Raw genomic sequence first — 17,207 nt, forward strand, 5'->3', positions numbered from 1 at the left:
GGCCAGGAGCAAGCAAGAGACATGAGAGAGGGAGGGGGACAGTGGACAAACACAAAGAAAATGTTGGGAGAAAGGAAGAAATTGTGAGCTGGCAAGAACATCTTTTGTATCAAAAAACAAACTTACACGTGATAGAAATGGACGTGGGAAAATGGACTTATGCAAAATTCCTTTGTCTTTTGTGAGAGATCATATTTTTTCTAAAGGACTCAAGTAATATAATAGTAATGTTAGTAAGTAAAATTATTACAATCTACTTGAAATAGGTTGTCAGAAAGCTGTAATATTTACCCTATCTTGTAATTACTATATATGTCTTGTTTAAGTCTTATAATCCATTATATTCATGTCAAATAATTCCTTAAGAATATATTCCAATTACAATTCTGTTCCTACAATATATACTTATCTCTGTCATAAATAAGCATAAAATGCATTATATAGCTCACTAATACTTGTCAAATAGACAAGGGTATACAATTGTCTGTTTGATTTTGTGATGGTCTTGCTTGATCATTGACATCGACCAGTACCGACATGCCTGGACGTGTTCGAACTTGTCCGCTCAAGCGTCCTGGTCAGTAAACATCCCACGCACAAGCATTCTCATGCACCTCATAAATTATAGAGAGAGATTATATTGCCCTCGGGCTGGAAGGCTCCGCCAACAAACTCGGCGCAGGCGTAATAAAACATTCGCCGGACGGTTCAGCGACAGTCCTATCCAATGTTCGCCACACATATATAACTCCACCAGGTGAAGGCTTCCAGCCTCGAGATACCGCGCAGCACCACAGAGAATGGGCGCTTCAGGTCATCCAGGATGCAATGCAGAAGGCAGGATTGGGAATCGAGAGCGTAGACTGTATATGCTTTACTAAAGGTCCTGGTATGGGTGCACCGCTACAATCGGTTGCACTAGTTGCTCGGACACTCGCGTTGCTTTATGATAAGCCTCTTGTTGGTGTGAATCACTGCGTTGGACGTACGTGCGTTTGCTTGTCACAAACTAAATATATGCGTATTTAAAGTCATTACATTACAGATATTGAAATGGGTCGAGAAATAACTGGAGCTCAAAACCCTGTCGTTCTATACGTCTCGGGAGGCAACACGCAGGTCATCGCGTATTCGCAGCAGCGATACAGGATATTTGGAGAGACGCTTGACATTGCCGTTGGGAACTGTCTTGATCGTTTCGCGAGGGTGGTAAATCTGAGTAACGATCCTGCTCCTGGGTATAACATTGAACAGGAAGCCAAAAAGTGAGATTATTTCTTGCACGCAGTCAACTTCAGATGATTCATGTGTTTTAGAGGGAAACGGCTCTTAAACCTTCCTTACGCGACTAAAGGAATGGACGTCTCGTTATCTGGAATCCTTACCTCAACAGAGGCGCTCACCCTGGATAGGAACTACAGAGCCACGGAAACAGGGGAAGAAGGAACTTTCACAGCTGCAGATTTATGCTTTTCATTACAAGAAACGGTGTTTGCTATGCTTGTTGAGATCACTGAACGGGCAATGGCACACATCGGTAGCAAAGAGGTACTTATTGTGGGTGGAGTTGGATGTATGCGCTTAAGTCTTTTGATTTCACGTCGACTAGCTGACATGGCTTATTAAAGGTAATGAACGACTTCAAGAGATGATGGGGATAATGGCCAAGGAAAGAGGAGGCCAAGTATTCGCAACCGATGAACGGTAAGTATTGTGTTAAATCTTACCTCGTATTTATTTCTAAAGTCCCCCATAGATTTTGCATTGACAACGGGATTATGATTGCACAAGCGGGTTTATTGAGTTATAGAATGGGTTATACCACACCTTTGTCCAAAACGACTTGTACACAACGGTAAGTTGGACTGCAGTAATGATGACCCGAAATATGTACGCGCTCAACCTTTTTCAGATTCAGGACGGACGAGGTGCATGTTGCCTGGAGGGCGTAGACAAACTGACTCTATTAAATGGCATATTCTGTACAATAGGAGCAAGACATGAAGGAAGTATAAGGCATTCGATGTTATGCAACGCCTGTCCTTACGCCGCAACATACTGTTCTACATACCCCAAAGCCTTCTCGTTGTCTTCCGTCCTCACCCTTTCGATTTCTCTCTGAAGTCGGAAATAAGCGTCCCACCACCACGAATTCACTTCATAGTGAGGACCCTGCTTCCCTTCCTCACGATTCGGCCTTTTCTTCCAGGGCTTGTCCCCCAGAATATAATGGACACACCGGATGTCTTCGTCCCGCCAGAGTTTCTCATGGATTACGCGCAGTGTCTTGAGTGCATTGAACGTGTAGGGTAGAGGCTTCCACTTGCCGTAGAAGAACTCCGCAAGTAGATCCTGATCAGGAAAGCGGTATTTCTCTACTGAAGGAGACGTAGCTAGATGATGTTCGATTTCTCTGAACGTCTGCGTCGATGGTGTGAGGACGACGGTACCGGAGTTTAAGAGCGTGTATGGGCGCGGGCAGCCTTCTTTGATCTCAGGTGGGTATGGAATGCTCGAAAAGGCACAGTTCTCTGGGATCCTGCATCCGTTATTAGATTTGAATCACGCAATGCGTCATATGTGTGTCTATCATGGCATAGCTCACCAATCTGCTGGGTAATAGTCGATCCTTCGAGGGTTGCACGCGCATACATGCACAGCTGCTATCCAGCCATCATTAAGGGGCATTTCGATGAGCTCGTCCATGCTCTTCCGAACTATCATGTCCGAATCCAATAATACGACTCGCTGTAACCATGCATTTACGCCTTTCAGTATTTATCCAATCAATCGGAATGAATAATCGGACACACCTCGTAGTCTACTAAATTGAAAGCCCTGTACGTACAAAGTACCGTATAAGCTCTTTGCCGCTTCCTTGAACATGCGAAATTGTATCTCACGCAAGTTTGCACCAAGTATCCGAGAACCTTTCGTCCAGAATAGCAGAGCCCTCCACCTTCGGTGTGAGCCTCTCAACAGGTATCGTCTTTATTTTTCGTATTGCAAGGACATCGAGGCATTCCTTTGGCACTCCGCTGGAGACCATAACCACAAGCGGGTATTTAGACCCTACCTCCCTCAACGTATAATCGAGGACAAGTGTGCCTGCGACGTAAGTCGGACTCGAGAGTAAGGTGGCAAAGGCTCCTTTAGCTTTCGACATTGCTCGACAACTTGACAGTTCGACACAAAGATTGTACAGTACAGAGTAATTTAGGAGAGGACAAATGGAGATGAAGGAGGGTTATTTGGTTAGTTAGCAACGGCCGAAGGACTCTGTATCTTATCCCTCCAATCACGCAATTAAAGGTGCTTTTATCTGGCGACCGTGTGCATCTTCCATAAGTTCCAGACTGTTGTCTCAGACCACCTGCCAAATTGTGGCGCCGAAGAATCAGATGTAAGCATAGAAGAAAGTGTGTATGCACGAGGTGTTGGGAGAAAAGTAAAATATTCCTGTTGTGCAGAGCCAATTACTTGTTATGGTCCTTCTGCCGAACGCCCGACTTGGCTCAAGCTTCTCCTTCCATGTAGCAATTAGCCCCGTATAAATTACCGTACTTCTTCGCAACAAAAAATGGCATGTGTTGTGCTGACGAAGTCAGAAATTTTGTATGCGGGTCGTCGGTCGAAATAGGAAAGAATTTTATGGCTCTAGAGCCAACTCGTGCATTTGCAGAGAGCAAGATACATGTGATAACAAGACAACAGAGGGAAGCTAAACGAGCACAATATCCTCCACGGATGGACGCAAAATGGCCCATCAGCGAAGACGACTGCACGAAGATCATTCAGAAAACCCGATTTTCAAGGGAGATGAAGAAAGGGAATGGACATACCGTGCCTCACGTTCACTCTCTAGCAGAGCGAGGATGTCCTCGGAACGCACAGGGCCCTTGACGTTACGGATGAGCGACCGGGTCGGGTCGTCGAGGAATTCGACGCGAACTTGAGTTACACCACCGCGCGATCCAGTACGGCCTAGGACCTAAAGGTGCGCAGTCGTCAACGATGCCTGATCTTGAACAAATAGAAAGTGAATCTCAGACCTTGGAAACTTTTGCAAGCTTAACAGGGGGAGCTTTTGAATCCTACAAATGGGTTAGGATTACTGATGCAGACAGTGCAATTAGAGATGCTCACCATTGCTGTAGTGAGGTGTGCTTGGAGATGAACGCAGGTGCTGTCTGTTGTGGACGACGAAAATTTAGGTTTGACCACGATCCAGAAATGGTAATTAAATTATGTAAGCCATTCTCACGTTACTCTTACAATCTGGGCAAATTAGTGATTTGATTTTGTGTGTATTATTCCGAAGCTCTACAATACATTCTAAAATCTGATATGTAGTAGAGAAGAAAAGTAGGATAGTATGTAATCTCTAGGACGTCGCTTTATCCAAAGTCGATGCCGACTCTTCTGACGCAAGAAGCTTCTTTGCTCGTTTCTCCGTGCCCTTCCCTCGCAAAACGTTCTCGATGTAGAATTCCCCTGCCTTGTAACTGCTTCGGACAAGCGGTCCACTTGCAACATACAGGAAGCCCATGTTCTCCGCGACCTCTTTCCAGTGGTCGAATTCAGCGGGCTCGACGTATCGGTCGACTTTCATGTGTCGTTTCGTTGGTCGCATATATTGTCCAAAAGTCACGACATCTACGTCGATTTTCCGTAGTTCTGGAGGTACCAAGATCAGGTAGGAGCACAGAAAGGCGATTGCTATGAGAAATGCGTACCACGTAAAGCATGCATGATTTGTTCTTCGTTCTCGCCTACTCCGAGCATGATACTTGTCTTCGTTACACGCACACCCTCCGCTTTAGCATGTTCAAGGACCTTGAGGCTCTGTCTAAACGTTGCTCTTCGGTCTCGTACGAATGGAGTGAGAGCTTCAACAGTCTCGATGTTGTGGGCATATACGTCCAACCCGGACTTTGCAACTACGGATACCATTGGTAACGACCCTCCGAAGTCACCAGTCAATGCTTCTACTAAGATTTGTGGAGCCCTACAAATAGGAGATTCATAAACTTCATCATGTACTGCTGCACGTAATAGATACATACTTTTGTTTGATCTTTCGTATAGTTTCTGCGAAGTGGTGGGCACCGCCATCTGCCAGGTCTGTACAACCGCATTAGAAACAGGAAAGGCAGGTAGAATTAGTGCAAGCTTTACCATCTCTGTCAACGCTTGTTAAGACAATATAACCGAGTCCCCAACGACTTATTGCCTCAGCTGTGTTTTCCGGTTCGTGTGGGTCTAACGGAGGTGGAGCTCTCGAGGTCTTCACCGAGCAAAACCGACACCCTCTGGTGCACGTATCACCCATAAGCTAGATGCAGACCAGGGTAAGCATCCTGCGGGAAACAGTCTTAAGCGTTACGCACCATAATGGTAGCAGTTGCCGCTCGCCTTCCCTCTTCCTCCGAGGCACCCTCCTTACCGCCCCAACAGTCACCAATATTGGGACACCGAGCTTCCTCGCATACTGTGTGTAAACCTAATCCACGTAGGTCTTTCTTGATATTGGAATACGATGTACCCTTTGGTATGGTTGTCTTCAGGAAGGACGGCAGACGCGGTCTAATTCATTTGAATTAGAGAAAGTACTGCAGGTAGGGGAAGTCATAGGCAAAACTTACGCATTGGTATTGCCTAGAACGACTTTTTCGGGTACGTTTTCAGCGATGAAATCGTCGAGCGAAGGACCGTCGGAAAGCGTCCGTGTAAATTCGCCCTTCGAAGAGGAGGGTGTAGCCAGACAACGGACAACGGTCGATGTCCGGGCCCCTTGCTTTTGGATTACCCTCTTGAGTATTTGCAGGCCCATCGTTAGATTACAGCCTGCAGGCGAGCGCCCTATAGGCTTGAGCTCGTTGAGATCGGAGTGATGACAATTCTAGTCAGTCATTGTCTGGCACGTGACATACTCGGAACTGAGAGTCCGAAGAAACGACTTGATGGACAGTGAACGACAATGAACGCCCTGTCACGGCGAGAGGAGGAGGCGCTCGAGAAGAGTACAAAGGCACGCGCACTCAGGGAATGTGACACTCTCGTCAGAGGTATTGGGCTTTTTCTTGACTTTGACATGTCGTTTACGGTTTGATTAACTCCTGTACCTCGCAGAATTTGCAGAGTGCACGCAAGGTCGGACTATCTCACTCTTATGGGCATGCAAGGACAAGTATAAGCTTGTCCAAGATTGCATGTATCAATAGTATGTGATGCTATTTTCTCGTTACTCTTCGATACTCAACGTCGTTGTGTTGCTACAGCACAGGACCTGAAAGCATGGACCTTGTGCGCGCGGAATACATCCGCTTAAGAGACGTCAATGCTGCCCAGAATTCTTCACCTTCATGACGAACAGCATATGTGACGAGAATTACTTGGCTTTCTTATCAATGTCGTGCGTAAATAAGCAATGACTAGTGCCTGGTTCACTGATTAATTCCTCTCGTAGTTGGCTCATACTTCCACTCATCAATGCCAGCTTTATATTTCTAAAGCAATTATAGAATTTGCAACTATCCGAATATGTGCAGAAAAGGCTACATAGCAATGGACCGACTTGATTGATCTCAAGCCTTAACCTTGTTAGCCGCCGCTGCCCACTGTGTTCGAAGGGCCATGACGGAAGTGATGAAACTAAGCCGGAACGTCAACCAGAGGCAAGCAAACAAGTGTCAGAGCACATACCCAAACAGGCCAAGAACACCGTCATTGAGATTGACATAGCCGAGATTGGTTGCAGGGATCCAAACATCTAGGAGGTCAATGACAAACTGAGAGCGCATCACCTTTCGCTCCCTGAATGGCGCATCAGTCAGATTCACACATCAAGGGCACGTTGTCTTTGTTGCTCACTTTTCAACAGCGGTGTATTTGACGGCACGTTCGGCTTCGGTGCTGACTGATTTATCACCCCATGTGTAACCGCGGAGACCCTTTGCTTCATTAGCCAACCTTCCGGCCTAGATAAACCGTTAAGTTTGAATTTCTTAGCCGCTCTTGATGAAACAGCACACCTTCAGGAGTCCGTGGCAAATACTGAATACAATCCCGAAGAACCATAGGCGGTTTGATCTGCAGAAAAATCACTATTAGCCGTTCTTTTATTTTCATATTTTTACTTCGACACTTGCCTTCTAACTGCTTTCTGGTTTGCTTCTTTTGACAAAGTAACAAATTTAGCTGCGTTTGCCTATGTGTCGTTCTTATCAAAGAATGAACGTCTTGAAGTGTTTCTTAGCATACCCAAACTGCAGCATCGTAAATAAGGTATCCGGCGTAGCATAGCTGTCGGAGGATTGTAGTGATCTGCTCGCCAGGACGCGTGAAGGAACTGGCTGCTCTCAGTGCTGCTTGAAGATGTTCCAATGGCTTTCCAAGACGAAGCACTAATCTTAGTTCAATAAAAGAAGTCCAATAAGAGTACATTGCTACGCACGCTTTCGGCCAGTTGCAAGGTGTGATTTGAGCGCATTCCATCTCTCCGCCTCTGAATTATAGCCCTTCGCAATGAGAGCCCATGCCCAAAAGCGTGCAAAGTACTGAAGAGCTCGGTAAAGCTAGCAGAACGCGTCAGAGTCGCGTTGAACGATGGATGCAACATGAATTCGACTCAAACCTTGTCACGTCCAATAGTGGTCGCGAGTAAATTGAGGCTCTGAGACGCCGTTGGGTGGAGGATGACCTGCGACGCTATGGTGGTCATGACTGTTGCGGACAAGAACAGGATGAGGTACGAGGGAAAGCTAACACGACCGGGTAAATGCATCACCAAGTACAATTCACGTGCGGAGGTACGCCCGTACGCGTGAAAGGACCACCTAGACTCCTCGGTAGACATGCATTGAGTTGCCGCGCTCACTGGTGTGTTCCCGACCGCGTTGCCGTAACGCTTGAAAATCCGAAATATTATTGGTTAATTTCACCAGCGTCCAATAGCGCGGATCTGTTGTCAGCGTCGGACTCAACTTTGCGTCCAAGCGTGTATGGTGGGACTCCGAGAAGACCCGATTGACAAGGTTCACAGCTCGATTTTTTGAAGACTTATTTGACTGTCGTCACCGCTGCTCTCATACCCTGCTATCCTGCACCTTTTCTATCTCTCCCTATAGACTTAATTTCTCCTTATTATCCTTAATTCCACCTCGAATTTTCAGCATGTATCGCACCGCTTTGCGTTTACGCGTGCCTACGTCATATGGCCAGAATGTAAGTAGCTCGATGGGGTTCATGTGATAAATGTATCGATCTGCACTGAATTCGGTAGCTCCGCCACCTCTCCACAAGACAAGCATTACCAAAGCGATTGTTCTCTACATCTTACCGCACCATGGTGAGCACAAGTTGGGCCATTTAGCAAACCTTCATACTGACACGTTGCACGCAGACTCAATACAGGACAGAACGCGACACCTTCGGCGAACTCCAGGTGCCTGCAGATCGTTACTGGGGCGCTCAGACCCAAAGGTACTTGACTGGCAGGGTCTGAATCCAAGGACCAGTTTAACTAGAACCTGTTCATAGGTCACTGCAAAACTTCGATATCGGTGGACCCACAGAGCGTCTACCCCCGCCACTCATTAAAGCATTCGGGGTATTGAAGAAGGCGGCCGCAATTGTGAATACAACTTATGGGCTGGACCCAAAGGTCGGAGAGGCTATTCAGAAGGCGGCAGATGAGGTTTGCTCAGCCCTGGGATGCTCCATATTCAAAATACTAATGTATCCGTTAAGGTCATTGCCGGCAAGCTTATCGACCACTTCCCGCTTGTTGTCTTCCAAACTGGTAGTGGCACTCAAAGCAATATGAACACAAATGAAGTTATCTCAAATCGTGCAATTGAGTTACTTGGCGGCGAACTTGGATCAAAGAAGCCTGTGCATCCCAACGACCATGTTAATATGAGCCAGAGCTCGAACGACACGTAAGAGTTCGTTGTTTCAATGAGATAATAAGGAGCTGAATTTAGGTACTTGTCCCAAGCTTCCCGACCGCTATGCACGTTGCCGCTGTCATGGAAATAAGCAACTCTCTGTTACCTGCTTTGACCGAACTCCGAGATGCTATGGAGGCAAAACGTCAAGAGTTTGACAAGATAATTAAAATCGGCAGAACGCATTTACAGGTTTGCGTACTGTATGCAGTATTCTCTTGCAGACCCTAATCAGATTGCAGGATGCTACCCCACTTACCTTGGGCCAAGAATTCAGTGGTTACGTTCAACAGCTGACAAATGCTATCGAACGCGTCAAGGGTGTTCTACCCCGGCTGAGTCTCTTGGCACAAGGCGGTACAGCGGTCGGCACTGTAAGTATTGCATTTGCCTCACGCATGCCACTTGCTAACTTCCTCGACGCACGCAGGGTCTAAACACCAAAAAAGGCTTCGATGTTAAAATAGCCGCGGAAATCTCTAAGCTCACAGGCCTCGAATTCAAGACAGCACCGAACAAAGTTAGAGTTTTGAATTGTACATTGAAGCTGCTTGCTGATAATGTGCTCGATAGTTTGAGGCCCTCGCGGCTCACGATGCATTGGTTGAAGCCCATGGCGCCCTCAATGTTGTCGCAGTCTCGTTCATGAAGATTGCGAACGACATCCGTTTCCTCGGCTCCGGTCCGCGCTGTGGACTTGGTGAACTGAGCTTGCCAGAAAATGAGCCCGGAAGCAGTATCATGCCAGGCAAGGTGAACCCCACTCAATGTGAGGCCTTGACGATGGTCGCCGCCCAAGTGATGGGGAACCAGACGACCGTCAGCGTTGCTGGATCGAACGGACACTTCGAGGTGACGCAATTCACATTGACAATACTTGATGATGTTATCTGATTGCGCCACGTGGGCCGCGTATAGTTAAATGTCTTCAAGCCGGTGATCATCAAGAACGTATTACAGAGCATTCGTTTGCTCGCGGACGGTACGTGTGCAGGGAAAGTCAATGACGCTTTTACTTACAACATTTTGCAGGGGCTCGATCGTTCACAAGCCACTGCGTTGTGGGCATCAAGGCCAACGAAAAGCGGATTAACCAACTGCTCAATGAATCACTGATGCTTGCTACGATTTTGAACAGCCATCTGGGTTATGACAGTACGTATCCCAGCCACTCGAAGCTGACCCAGCGCGATACTGATGGAGCGATTTCTCAATTAAGACGTTGCAAAGTGCGCAAAGAAGGCTCACAAAGAGGGAACGACACTGAAAGAAGCGACTGTTGCGCTTGGCTTCCTGAAGCCCGAGGAATTTGATGCCAAAGTGCGACCAGAGCTGATGTTGTACCCCGACGAAGCATAGGAGTAGCTCAAGTGTAGTATTAGGGTAGTTTACAGTGCAGCACACAAGTAGACTTCGGCATGTGAAAAGTAGCTATAAAAGGGAAGGCAACAGTGATCGCAAGGCTCCCTATTGTGAGGCTGTCCTGATATGGAAGTTTGTTCTCACGTAACCGAAACATGAATTGACCAAATACGGAACTCGCCAGGCTTGTTCGAATCGTGAAAAAGTGGGCACGGCATATCATAAGCCTGAGTTACACGCGTCACGCCAGTCATTCGCTTTATTACAATTCTAGTCGCTGCAACAATGAGTAATGTCGGGCATCGTGAGCATGCGAGTGCCGTGCTGCCGTGCAAAGAAGAGAAAGAGAGCGAAGAAAAAAAAAGAAACGAATGGAGCTGACGTTGGAAGGAAGCGTGGACTGAGAGATGTTCGAGTGTAAACCAAAATGGGCCGTCGAGAGATGACTACGGCTGATGAATGAACTCGTCTCGAGACGCCCCAGTTATCTGCCTCCACATCCTCGCTCTCGTCGTTCCCGCCCCTCCCGCCATCCGTCGCGCCTCCGCCCACGTCAATTGCTAAATCGAGCAAAATAGCTTCCAGGTGGCGATCTCGTCGGTGAACAAGGCCAGACCAAACATCATATAACATTTTCATTAACTCCCGCTGTCCTCTGTCCCACGCATCACTGTCCCCCAATCTCCCCTCGTCGCCGCAAAAAACCTGTCCGATAACTTTGCGCTCCAGGTCAGCCGCGCCAGCGCGCGTTCCTGACAATGTCGCTCAGTCGTATCCTCAATGATGAGCCCGTCGACCCCATACAACCCGTCAATGCAGTGGCACCTGTAAATGCCCGTCAGACCGAGCCACCGTTCTCGGACACGTATCGTCGCTCACCGCCGCCGCTTTCGACGGGGCCGAACCGCCGAGAGAAGTCGCGCTCGCGGAACGCAGAGAAAGAATTGGATACGGACGAACGTGGCGATCGGGAATATGACTGGAGTTATAGCGGTCAAGGCAGCACCTCTTCAAAACGCGTATCGCCTTCGCTACCGCGCGGGCCAGCGCTGGAGGGTGCTCCGCCACATCCCAAGGAACGAATTCGCGAATCAGACGGTTATGACGCCCACGAAGCCTCGGATTACCAACAAACGTACACCCATCATCCTGCTGAGTGGACGAATGGCAGCGCCGTGCACGGTCCTGACCCAGCAGACATGGCTTACCAGAACCAGGAGCATCTTCAGCAGTCCGGTCGGACGAGCCGTCAGCGCTCCGTTGCTTACAGGGAAGAGGAGAACAACATGGAAGAGTCGAATCGGAAGAAGAAAAAGCCAGTGATTGACTCTCAGTCATCATACGATGCGCTTCCTCAGCAGAATGGTTATTCTGTTCGACCAGTACGTTGCATGGTATACGACATACGAGTTCTGTCTAACGTCTTTTTCTTTAAAGCGCCGGTCCTCTCGACGACTTGCACGTTCCCAGGCACCTACTCCTCCAGTTGAAATGCCACTTCCAGAGCCCACGGAAGAAGACTATAGGCTCGCATCTTCTGATCTGAGCGATTGTGAGGAGGTTTGGATTCAAGAAATGAGCCATTATTATTTAGAGACCCAGAAGAGGCAACGTCAAGTGGAGTTGTGGTTTGAAGACAGTTGTGTGGTAAGACGCAAGGATCAGTATATATGGTGCATATGATATCTGACTTTCTTCTGCATACAGGCTCGCAACAATGACATAGCACGGACAATGTCCAACAAATATTCTGCTCGCGTTGCACGGATACCCGATGCTGTGCCGCGACGGCTTTACATGGTGCCGCAGCAGTACGGAGCAGAAAATCCATTGGTTCGAACGCCATCGCCGGATTTTCGTGACGAAAATGGACTCGGGCTAGAGTTCGATCACTCTGGTCCAGGGTTCTATTCCGGACAAGTTAACTACAACGCAGAAAACGAAGACGCTGCCAGAGAGCTTGAGGAATCCATCCTCGGCCCTGGTCCTTCTACAATCAAGCTCAGGCATTACGACGGGAGGAAGCGTGACGCCGCGATAGCTATTTCGGATGACAGTGGCGATGAACGAAACGGGATGACATTTCCTCCAAAGAGACGAAGGTTAGACATGGACGATGACCTTATGGACGACTTAGAACGTTCAATTGCAGGCGATGATCCGCAATCGATATCTACAGCTATGGGTAGTAGAGTATACCCAGGCAAAGGGAAAGGAAAAGGCAGAGCAACACCGGTCCCTTCAGGAGCTGGTAGTGATGTTAGCCAGGCAAAAGCCAAGAGAAAACCTGCTAGAAGGAAAGGGGATCCTTTATCACTTCTTGGTCACGAACTTGGTCCGGACTCTGCTGCTGCCTCCGTGGCAGGAGATATAACTCCTGTACCATCCGCCCCACCCTCACCATCCAGTTCCGCAGCGTTAATTTATGAACTGGGTGATGTACCACCTCCAATGAAGCGAGCGAAGAAAGTGGACGATCAGATCATGTACAAACGAATAATGGGTTTGGAGGAAGCCCAGAGGAAAGTCTGGCTGAACATCGCTCGCAGGGACGTCGCGAAGGTGTATAAACATCATCTCGCCGGGTACCTAACGCGTCAGACGCAGTTAAAACGAACTGCAACGCTTTGCTCTACTCAGGCGAAGCGAGTATCCGCTCGAACAGTGAAATCCGCTAAGGAAGCACAGACCAGGGCGAAACGTCTCATGCGTGAAATGATGGTCTTCTGGAAGAAGAACGAAAAGGAGGAACGTGACCTGAGGAAGCGGGCGGAAAAGGAAGCGGATAATAGGGCGAAGGAGGAAGAGGAGAGGCGTGAGGCAACTCGTCAAGCTAGGAAACTGGAGTTCTTGATCAGCCAGACTGAACTCTACTCTCACTTCGTTGGAAGCAAGCTGAAAAGTTCGTTATAGTTTGTTCCTATTTAGTGTTTCTTCTGATGTCCTATTATTTTTAGCTTCTGAGATCGAGGGTGAGGGCGAGGGCGAGAGTGAAGAAGGTACGGAGGTACCACAAGGTGCAGAAGGGCCTGATATCGACCCGACATCGCTGGATATTAACTTCGACGACGAGGACGAAACCAACCTTCTTGCGCATGCACGAAAGAACGCCAAAGAAGCAATTGCTCTTGCAAAAGCCCGTGCTGTTCAGTTTGATACAGATGCCGCGCTCGAGCGAAAGACAAATGAGGCGCTTGCTCTTGCTAAGGCGCAAGCACACTTACGAGACGATGAGGAAGAAGAAGAGGGTGCGAACAAAGCACCCGGAGCCACTGTCGATTGTACGTATTTCCTCAAGTTGCTCAATTTCTTGATGTAATTATAGAGTGCCTTTTGTAGTTGATTCGGATGAGCTTAACTTCCAAAATCCGACCTCTTTGTCTGGTCCATTGACTATCCAGCAACCGAAGATGCTACAGACAGCTCTCAAAGAGTACCAACTCAAGGGCCTGAATTGGCTTGGTACACTCTACGAACAGGGTATCAATGGTATATTGGCCGATGAAATGGGACTGGGAAAGGTAAGCAACTGAGGTTCAGCAACCAACTTAGCTGACCAACCTCTCCTTCAGACCGTTCAATCAATCGCTCTCCTAGCTTATTTGTCCGAGGTCCATGATATTTGGGGACCATTCCTTGTCGTTGCGCCGTCTTCTACTCTGCATAACTGGCAACAAGAATTGGCAAGGTTCGTACCGTCGATTACGTGCCTCCCATATTGGGGCACCGTGAAGCAACGGTCACTCTTCCGAAAGTTTTGGAGCAAGAAGAATATCAGCTACAACAAGGATGCACCGTTCCATGTTCTGGTGACAAGTTATAATCTGGTATGATGGATAAGGTTCTACCCTAGGAGCGGCGGTTGCTGACATGAGTTTCGTAGATCATTCAAGATGCCCAGTACTTTCAGCGCATCAAATGGCAATACATGATCTTAGATGAGGCGCAGAACATCAAGAACTCGTCAAGTGCACGTTGGAAAACTCTTCTTGGTCTTCAGTGCAGAAATCGCCTGCTCCTAACGGGTACGCCTATCCAGAATAACATGCAAGGTTAGTTTGTTCGAACCAGGTCGAGTACGTTGTCTGATCGTCTTTCTTCAGAGCTCTGGGCTCTACTGCACTTCATCATGCCAAGTTTGTTCGACTCCCACGACGAGTTCAATGAGTGGTTCTCGAAAGACATCGAGAACGCAGCCGCCGAAGGGAAGGGAGGAAGCAGAATGAATGAACGTCAACTTCGCCGGTTGCATATGATTTTGAAGCCGTTCATGTTGCGTCGTGTTAAGCGCCATGTTCAAAACGAACTCGGAGAGAAGGTATTGTCGGTAATTTGTCTATGGAATTCATGCTAAATTTCTTTTTCGTAGATTGAACTCGATATCTATGTCAATCTCAGCCCACGGCAGAGGGCCTTGTACAAAGCTCTTAGGGCAAACATCTCCGTTGCGGAACTCATCGAGAAGGCATCGCACATTGGTGATGCAGACGCAGCGCGCACTCTTATGAACCTTGTGATGCAATTCCGCAAAGTTTGTAACCATCCCGAGCTCTTCGAACGCGCTGATGTTGTTGCACCATTTTCTTTCTCGGAGTATGGTAGACCTGCATCGATAGCACGCGAGGGCAACTTTGTTACGTGCCACTACTCGACGCGTAGTCCCATTGATTACTCGATTCCACAGCTTTTCTACCTTGATGGTGGCTTGCTGTCAGTACCACGCGAGGATGCACCTGCTAGGCCGGAACGTGGGGTGTTGAGAAACCTACTGAGCATATGGGCGACTGATTGGGTACAACGATCTATTGAAGAAAATGGTAAGAGACACTCACAATTAGTGGAATGATCAACTGGCTGATCAATCTATACAAGTCTGTTCACCCTTCAATTTCGTCCCTATTCTTGGTATGACTCCAGGCGAGGCTCACTCCTTGCACTTCTCACCGGAATTGCGACGGCTTACCGTCGCAGCCGATGTCGAGAATAAGTGCATTGAAGAGGATTTGTATCGGTTGTAAGAAGCTACTGATTCATATGTTGCTTCATCTCGTTGCTCACCTCGTAATTACAGGGATCCTCATTTCGATGCTTGTGATGCTTCGCGTGATCGATATCGAATCCCAGCGCGTTATTCCATGCGACACCTTGATGTTGCAGATGGACTTCCTCCTCTGCACGAAGTCACCCGAGACAGCTGGTCTATATCCTGTCTGTCACGACCATCCCTTCGATGGTTCGTCCCACCGGTTATTGCGCCACACATATCTATGTACTCCTCGGATCGCAACTTCATTGAACGACAGAGCCAGCTTCTTGATGCACCCGAGGAGTCCTTAATTCTCTTCGGATTACCACCAGAAATCCGAGAAATCAAGCCAGCTTGTGACGCATTCGAGCAGAAGCTCCCTGGTGTTCCGCTTAATGGCGTCTTGGGCAACTCCCCATCGGATCAACTGCCCTTGTCCTATATGCAGGTTCCAGAAGCGAAACGTCTAATTATAGATTCTGCCAAGCTGGCGCGGTTGGACGAATTGCTTCATGAGCTTAAGGCTGGAGACCATCGTGTCTTAATTTATTTCCAGATGACGAGGATGATGGACCTTATGGAGGAATACCTTATTTATCGGCAATACAAGTATCTGCGTCTGGATGGTGGTTCGAAGATGGAGGACCGTCGTGACCTAGTTATGGATTGGCAAACGAAGTAAGTTTGAGTTTGTGAGAGTTACGGGCAAATACTGATAGGTACTGGACGTTTAGACCTGAGTACTTCGTTTTCATACTAAGTACAAGAGCTGGTGGTCTCGGTATTAACCTTACAGCTGCCGACACTGTCATATTTTATGATCATGATTGGAATCCTTCGAACGACGCCCAAGCTATGGATCGAGCTCACCGTCTCGGACAGACAAGACAAGTCACCGTTTACAGACTTATCACGAAGGGCACAATTGATGAGCGGATAGTGCAGCTTGCTCGTGTTAAGAAAGATGTGCGTGCCAACTTCTCTGTGATAACTTGTCCTGCATGTGTAATAATCCGTCTTCTTCACTTAGGTCCAAGATATCGTTGTTGGGAACAAGCAATTCACCGACGTCACGAAGCCGAAGGAGATTGTTTCACTACTCCTCAACGACGACGAGCTGGCTAACTTGGATAAGGCTGACGCGGATGGTTCAGTACGGAAAGCCGACAGTCGGGCTGGCGACGCGGCTTCTCAAGCTGCTCGTGCACTCATGGTGGATGAAGAGGATGACTTCTTTAGTAACAGTGGTCCTAATAATAATGAGATGGGGATCACGGAGTATGGTGACGAGGAGAATGGGACACCAGGCCCAACAAGTACACGTGGGAAGAAGCGAAAAGGACCAGGCACTGGCACGCGTGGGCGTAATAAGCCTGGTCCAAAGAGGGGATACAAGAGGAAACCAGCTGGAGAGTCGATACAAGACGACTTCTAGTGGACTTTGACGGACTATTTTGTACGGTACGGAATTGGTTATTTCTCACTTGCATTGTTATGTCTGTTTGTTCGCATAAGCTATTTGTTTTTCCTGTTTCGGCCCTCGTCTGTAGAATGTTCCTAGTGATATAGATGTTCTGTAATTCGCGTAGCTTGGATTTTCTAAACTCTGCTCCGTTTTTGCGTTCCTTGGCTTGGTTCAGATCTGTTGTTGCTTTTCTTTCTTGGTTGGTCAAAATATGTCACGAGTCAGAATGACGCGGTGATCGACAAAACTGAACGCGCATATGTCTTCTCGCACAGACTTTGCACTACTATCAAGTGATATCAACACCTCATCGATCTGTCCTTCAAGCTCATGCTTCAGATATCATCGTCCGCCGTTCAAGTTCGCTCTAAACGGTCGCGTCAATCGAATCTGCCTGCTTGCG

General features: G+C 48.0%; 8 protein-coding genes across 8 annotated transcripts; 4 read left to right on the forward strand and 4 right to left on the reverse strand.

Moving 5' to 3' along the window:
- Nucleotides 1–537: 537 nt before the first annotated feature.
- FOMMEDRAFT_106073 (O-sialoglyco protein endopeptidase) lies at nucleotides 538–1,953 on the forward strand (the record flags this gene model as incomplete). The annotated part of the gene is made up of 7 exons (XM_007265386.1): nucleotides 538–577; nucleotides 629–985; nucleotides 1,046–1,265; nucleotides 1,317–1,573; nucleotides 1,629–1,704; nucleotides 1,757–1,855; nucleotides 1,913–1,953. 7 exons carry the CDS (start codon nucleotides 538–540, stop codon nucleotides 1,950–1,952), a joined length of 1,089 nt encoding a protein of 362 aa, XP_007265448.1.
- Nucleotides 1,954–2,043: 90 nt separating this feature from the next.
- FOMMEDRAFT_154965 (nucleotide-diphospho-sugar transferase) lies at nucleotides 2,044–3,166 on the reverse strand (the record flags this gene model as incomplete). Its single annotated transcript, XM_007265387.1, has 4 exons — nucleotides 2,044–2,539; nucleotides 2,606–2,748; nucleotides 2,814–2,838; nucleotides 2,904–3,166. 4 exons carry the CDS (start codon nucleotides 3,164–3,166, stop codon nucleotides 2,044–2,046), a joined length of 927 nt encoding a protein of 308 aa, XP_007265449.1.
- Nucleotides 3,167–3,790: 624 nt separating this feature from the next.
- Nucleotides 3,791–4,094, reverse strand: FOMMEDRAFT_81603 (40S ribosomal protein S28; the record flags this gene model as incomplete). Its single annotated transcript, XM_007265388.1, has 2 exons — nucleotides 3,791–3,991; nucleotides 4,053–4,094. Coding segments are annotated over 2 exons (243 nt in total), but the record flags the coding sequence as incomplete, so codon positions are not given.
- A 290-nt stretch (nucleotides 4,095–4,384) lies between these two features.
- FOMMEDRAFT_133224 (mitochondrial Lipoyl synthase) lies at nucleotides 4,385–5,833 on the reverse strand (the record flags this gene model as incomplete). Its single annotated transcript, XM_007265389.1, has 6 exons — nucleotides 4,385–4,677; nucleotides 4,737–5,008; nucleotides 5,067–5,124; nucleotides 5,179–5,335; nucleotides 5,391–5,586; nucleotides 5,646–5,833. The coding sequence occupies 6 exons, from the start codon at nucleotides 5,831–5,833 to the stop codon at nucleotides 4,385–4,387; spliced, it is 1,164 nt and encodes a 387-aa protein (XP_007265451.1).
- A 147-nt stretch (nucleotides 5,834–5,980) lies between these two features.
- Nucleotides 5,981–6,224, forward strand: FOMMEDRAFT_83042 (uncharacterized protein; the record flags this gene model as incomplete). The annotated part of the gene is made up of 2 exons (XM_007265390.1): nucleotides 5,981–6,068; nucleotides 6,133–6,224. 2 exons carry the CDS (start codon nucleotides 5,981–5,983, stop codon nucleotides 6,222–6,224), a joined length of 180 nt encoding a protein of 59 aa, XP_007265452.1.
- A 267-nt stretch (nucleotides 6,225–6,491) lies between these two features.
- Nucleotides 6,492–7,958, reverse strand: FOMMEDRAFT_19191 (PEX11-domain-containing protein). The gene is made up of 8 exons (XM_007265391.1): nucleotides 7,637–7,958; nucleotides 7,457–7,577; nucleotides 7,264–7,406; nucleotides 7,152–7,210; nucleotides 7,035–7,092; nucleotides 6,874–6,980; nucleotides 6,706–6,816; nucleotides 6,492–6,654 (listed from the first exon to the last, which is right to left on the reverse strand). Exons 1-8 carry the CDS (start codon nucleotides 7,856–7,858, stop codon nucleotides 6,588–6,590), a joined length of 888 nt encoding a protein of 295 aa, XP_007265453.1. The 5' UTR covers nucleotides 7,859–7,958; the 3' UTR covers nucleotides 6,492–6,587.
- Nucleotides 7,959–8,291: 333 nt separating this feature from the next.
- On the forward strand, nucleotides 8,292–10,383 carry FOMMEDRAFT_19192 (fumarate hydratase). The gene is made up of 11 exons (XM_007265392.1): nucleotides 8,292–8,350; nucleotides 8,405–8,484; nucleotides 8,542–8,698; nucleotides 8,752–8,942; nucleotides 9,002–9,143; nucleotides 9,194–9,325; nucleotides 9,382–9,471; nucleotides 9,525–9,803; nucleotides 9,870–9,933; nucleotides 9,984–10,106; nucleotides 10,171–10,383. The coding sequence occupies exons 1-11, from the start codon at nucleotides 8,348–8,350 to the stop codon at nucleotides 10,308–10,310; spliced, it is 1,401 nt and encodes a 466-aa protein (XP_007265454.1). The 5' UTR covers nucleotides 8,292–8,347; the 3' UTR covers nucleotides 10,311–10,383.
- A 1,421-nt stretch (nucleotides 10,384–11,804) lies between these two features.
- FOMMEDRAFT_82627 (uncharacterized protein) lies at nucleotides 11,805–16,774 on the forward strand (the record flags this gene model as incomplete). Its single annotated transcript, XM_007265393.1, has 12 exons — nucleotides 11,805–11,960; nucleotides 12,021–13,215; nucleotides 13,271–13,594; nucleotides 13,653–13,834; nucleotides 13,886–14,140; nucleotides 14,197–14,365; nucleotides 14,417–14,631; nucleotides 14,683–15,130; nucleotides 15,186–15,324; nucleotides 15,385–16,017; nucleotides 16,074–16,305; nucleotides 16,370–16,774. 12 exons carry the CDS (start codon nucleotides 11,805–11,807, stop codon nucleotides 16,772–16,774), a joined length of 4,353 nt encoding a protein of 1,450 aa, XP_007265455.1.
- Nucleotides 16,775–17,207: the final 433 nt, after the last annotated feature.

This window comes from Fomitiporia mediterranea, assembly GCF_000271605.1.
Source record: "Fomitiporia mediterranea MF3/22 unplaced genomic scaffold FOMMEscaffold_5, whole genome shotgun sequence".
NCBI classification, from domain to species: Eukaryota; Fungi; Basidiomycota; class Agaricomycetes; order Hymenochaetales; family Hymenochaetaceae; genus Fomitiporia; species Fomitiporia mediterranea.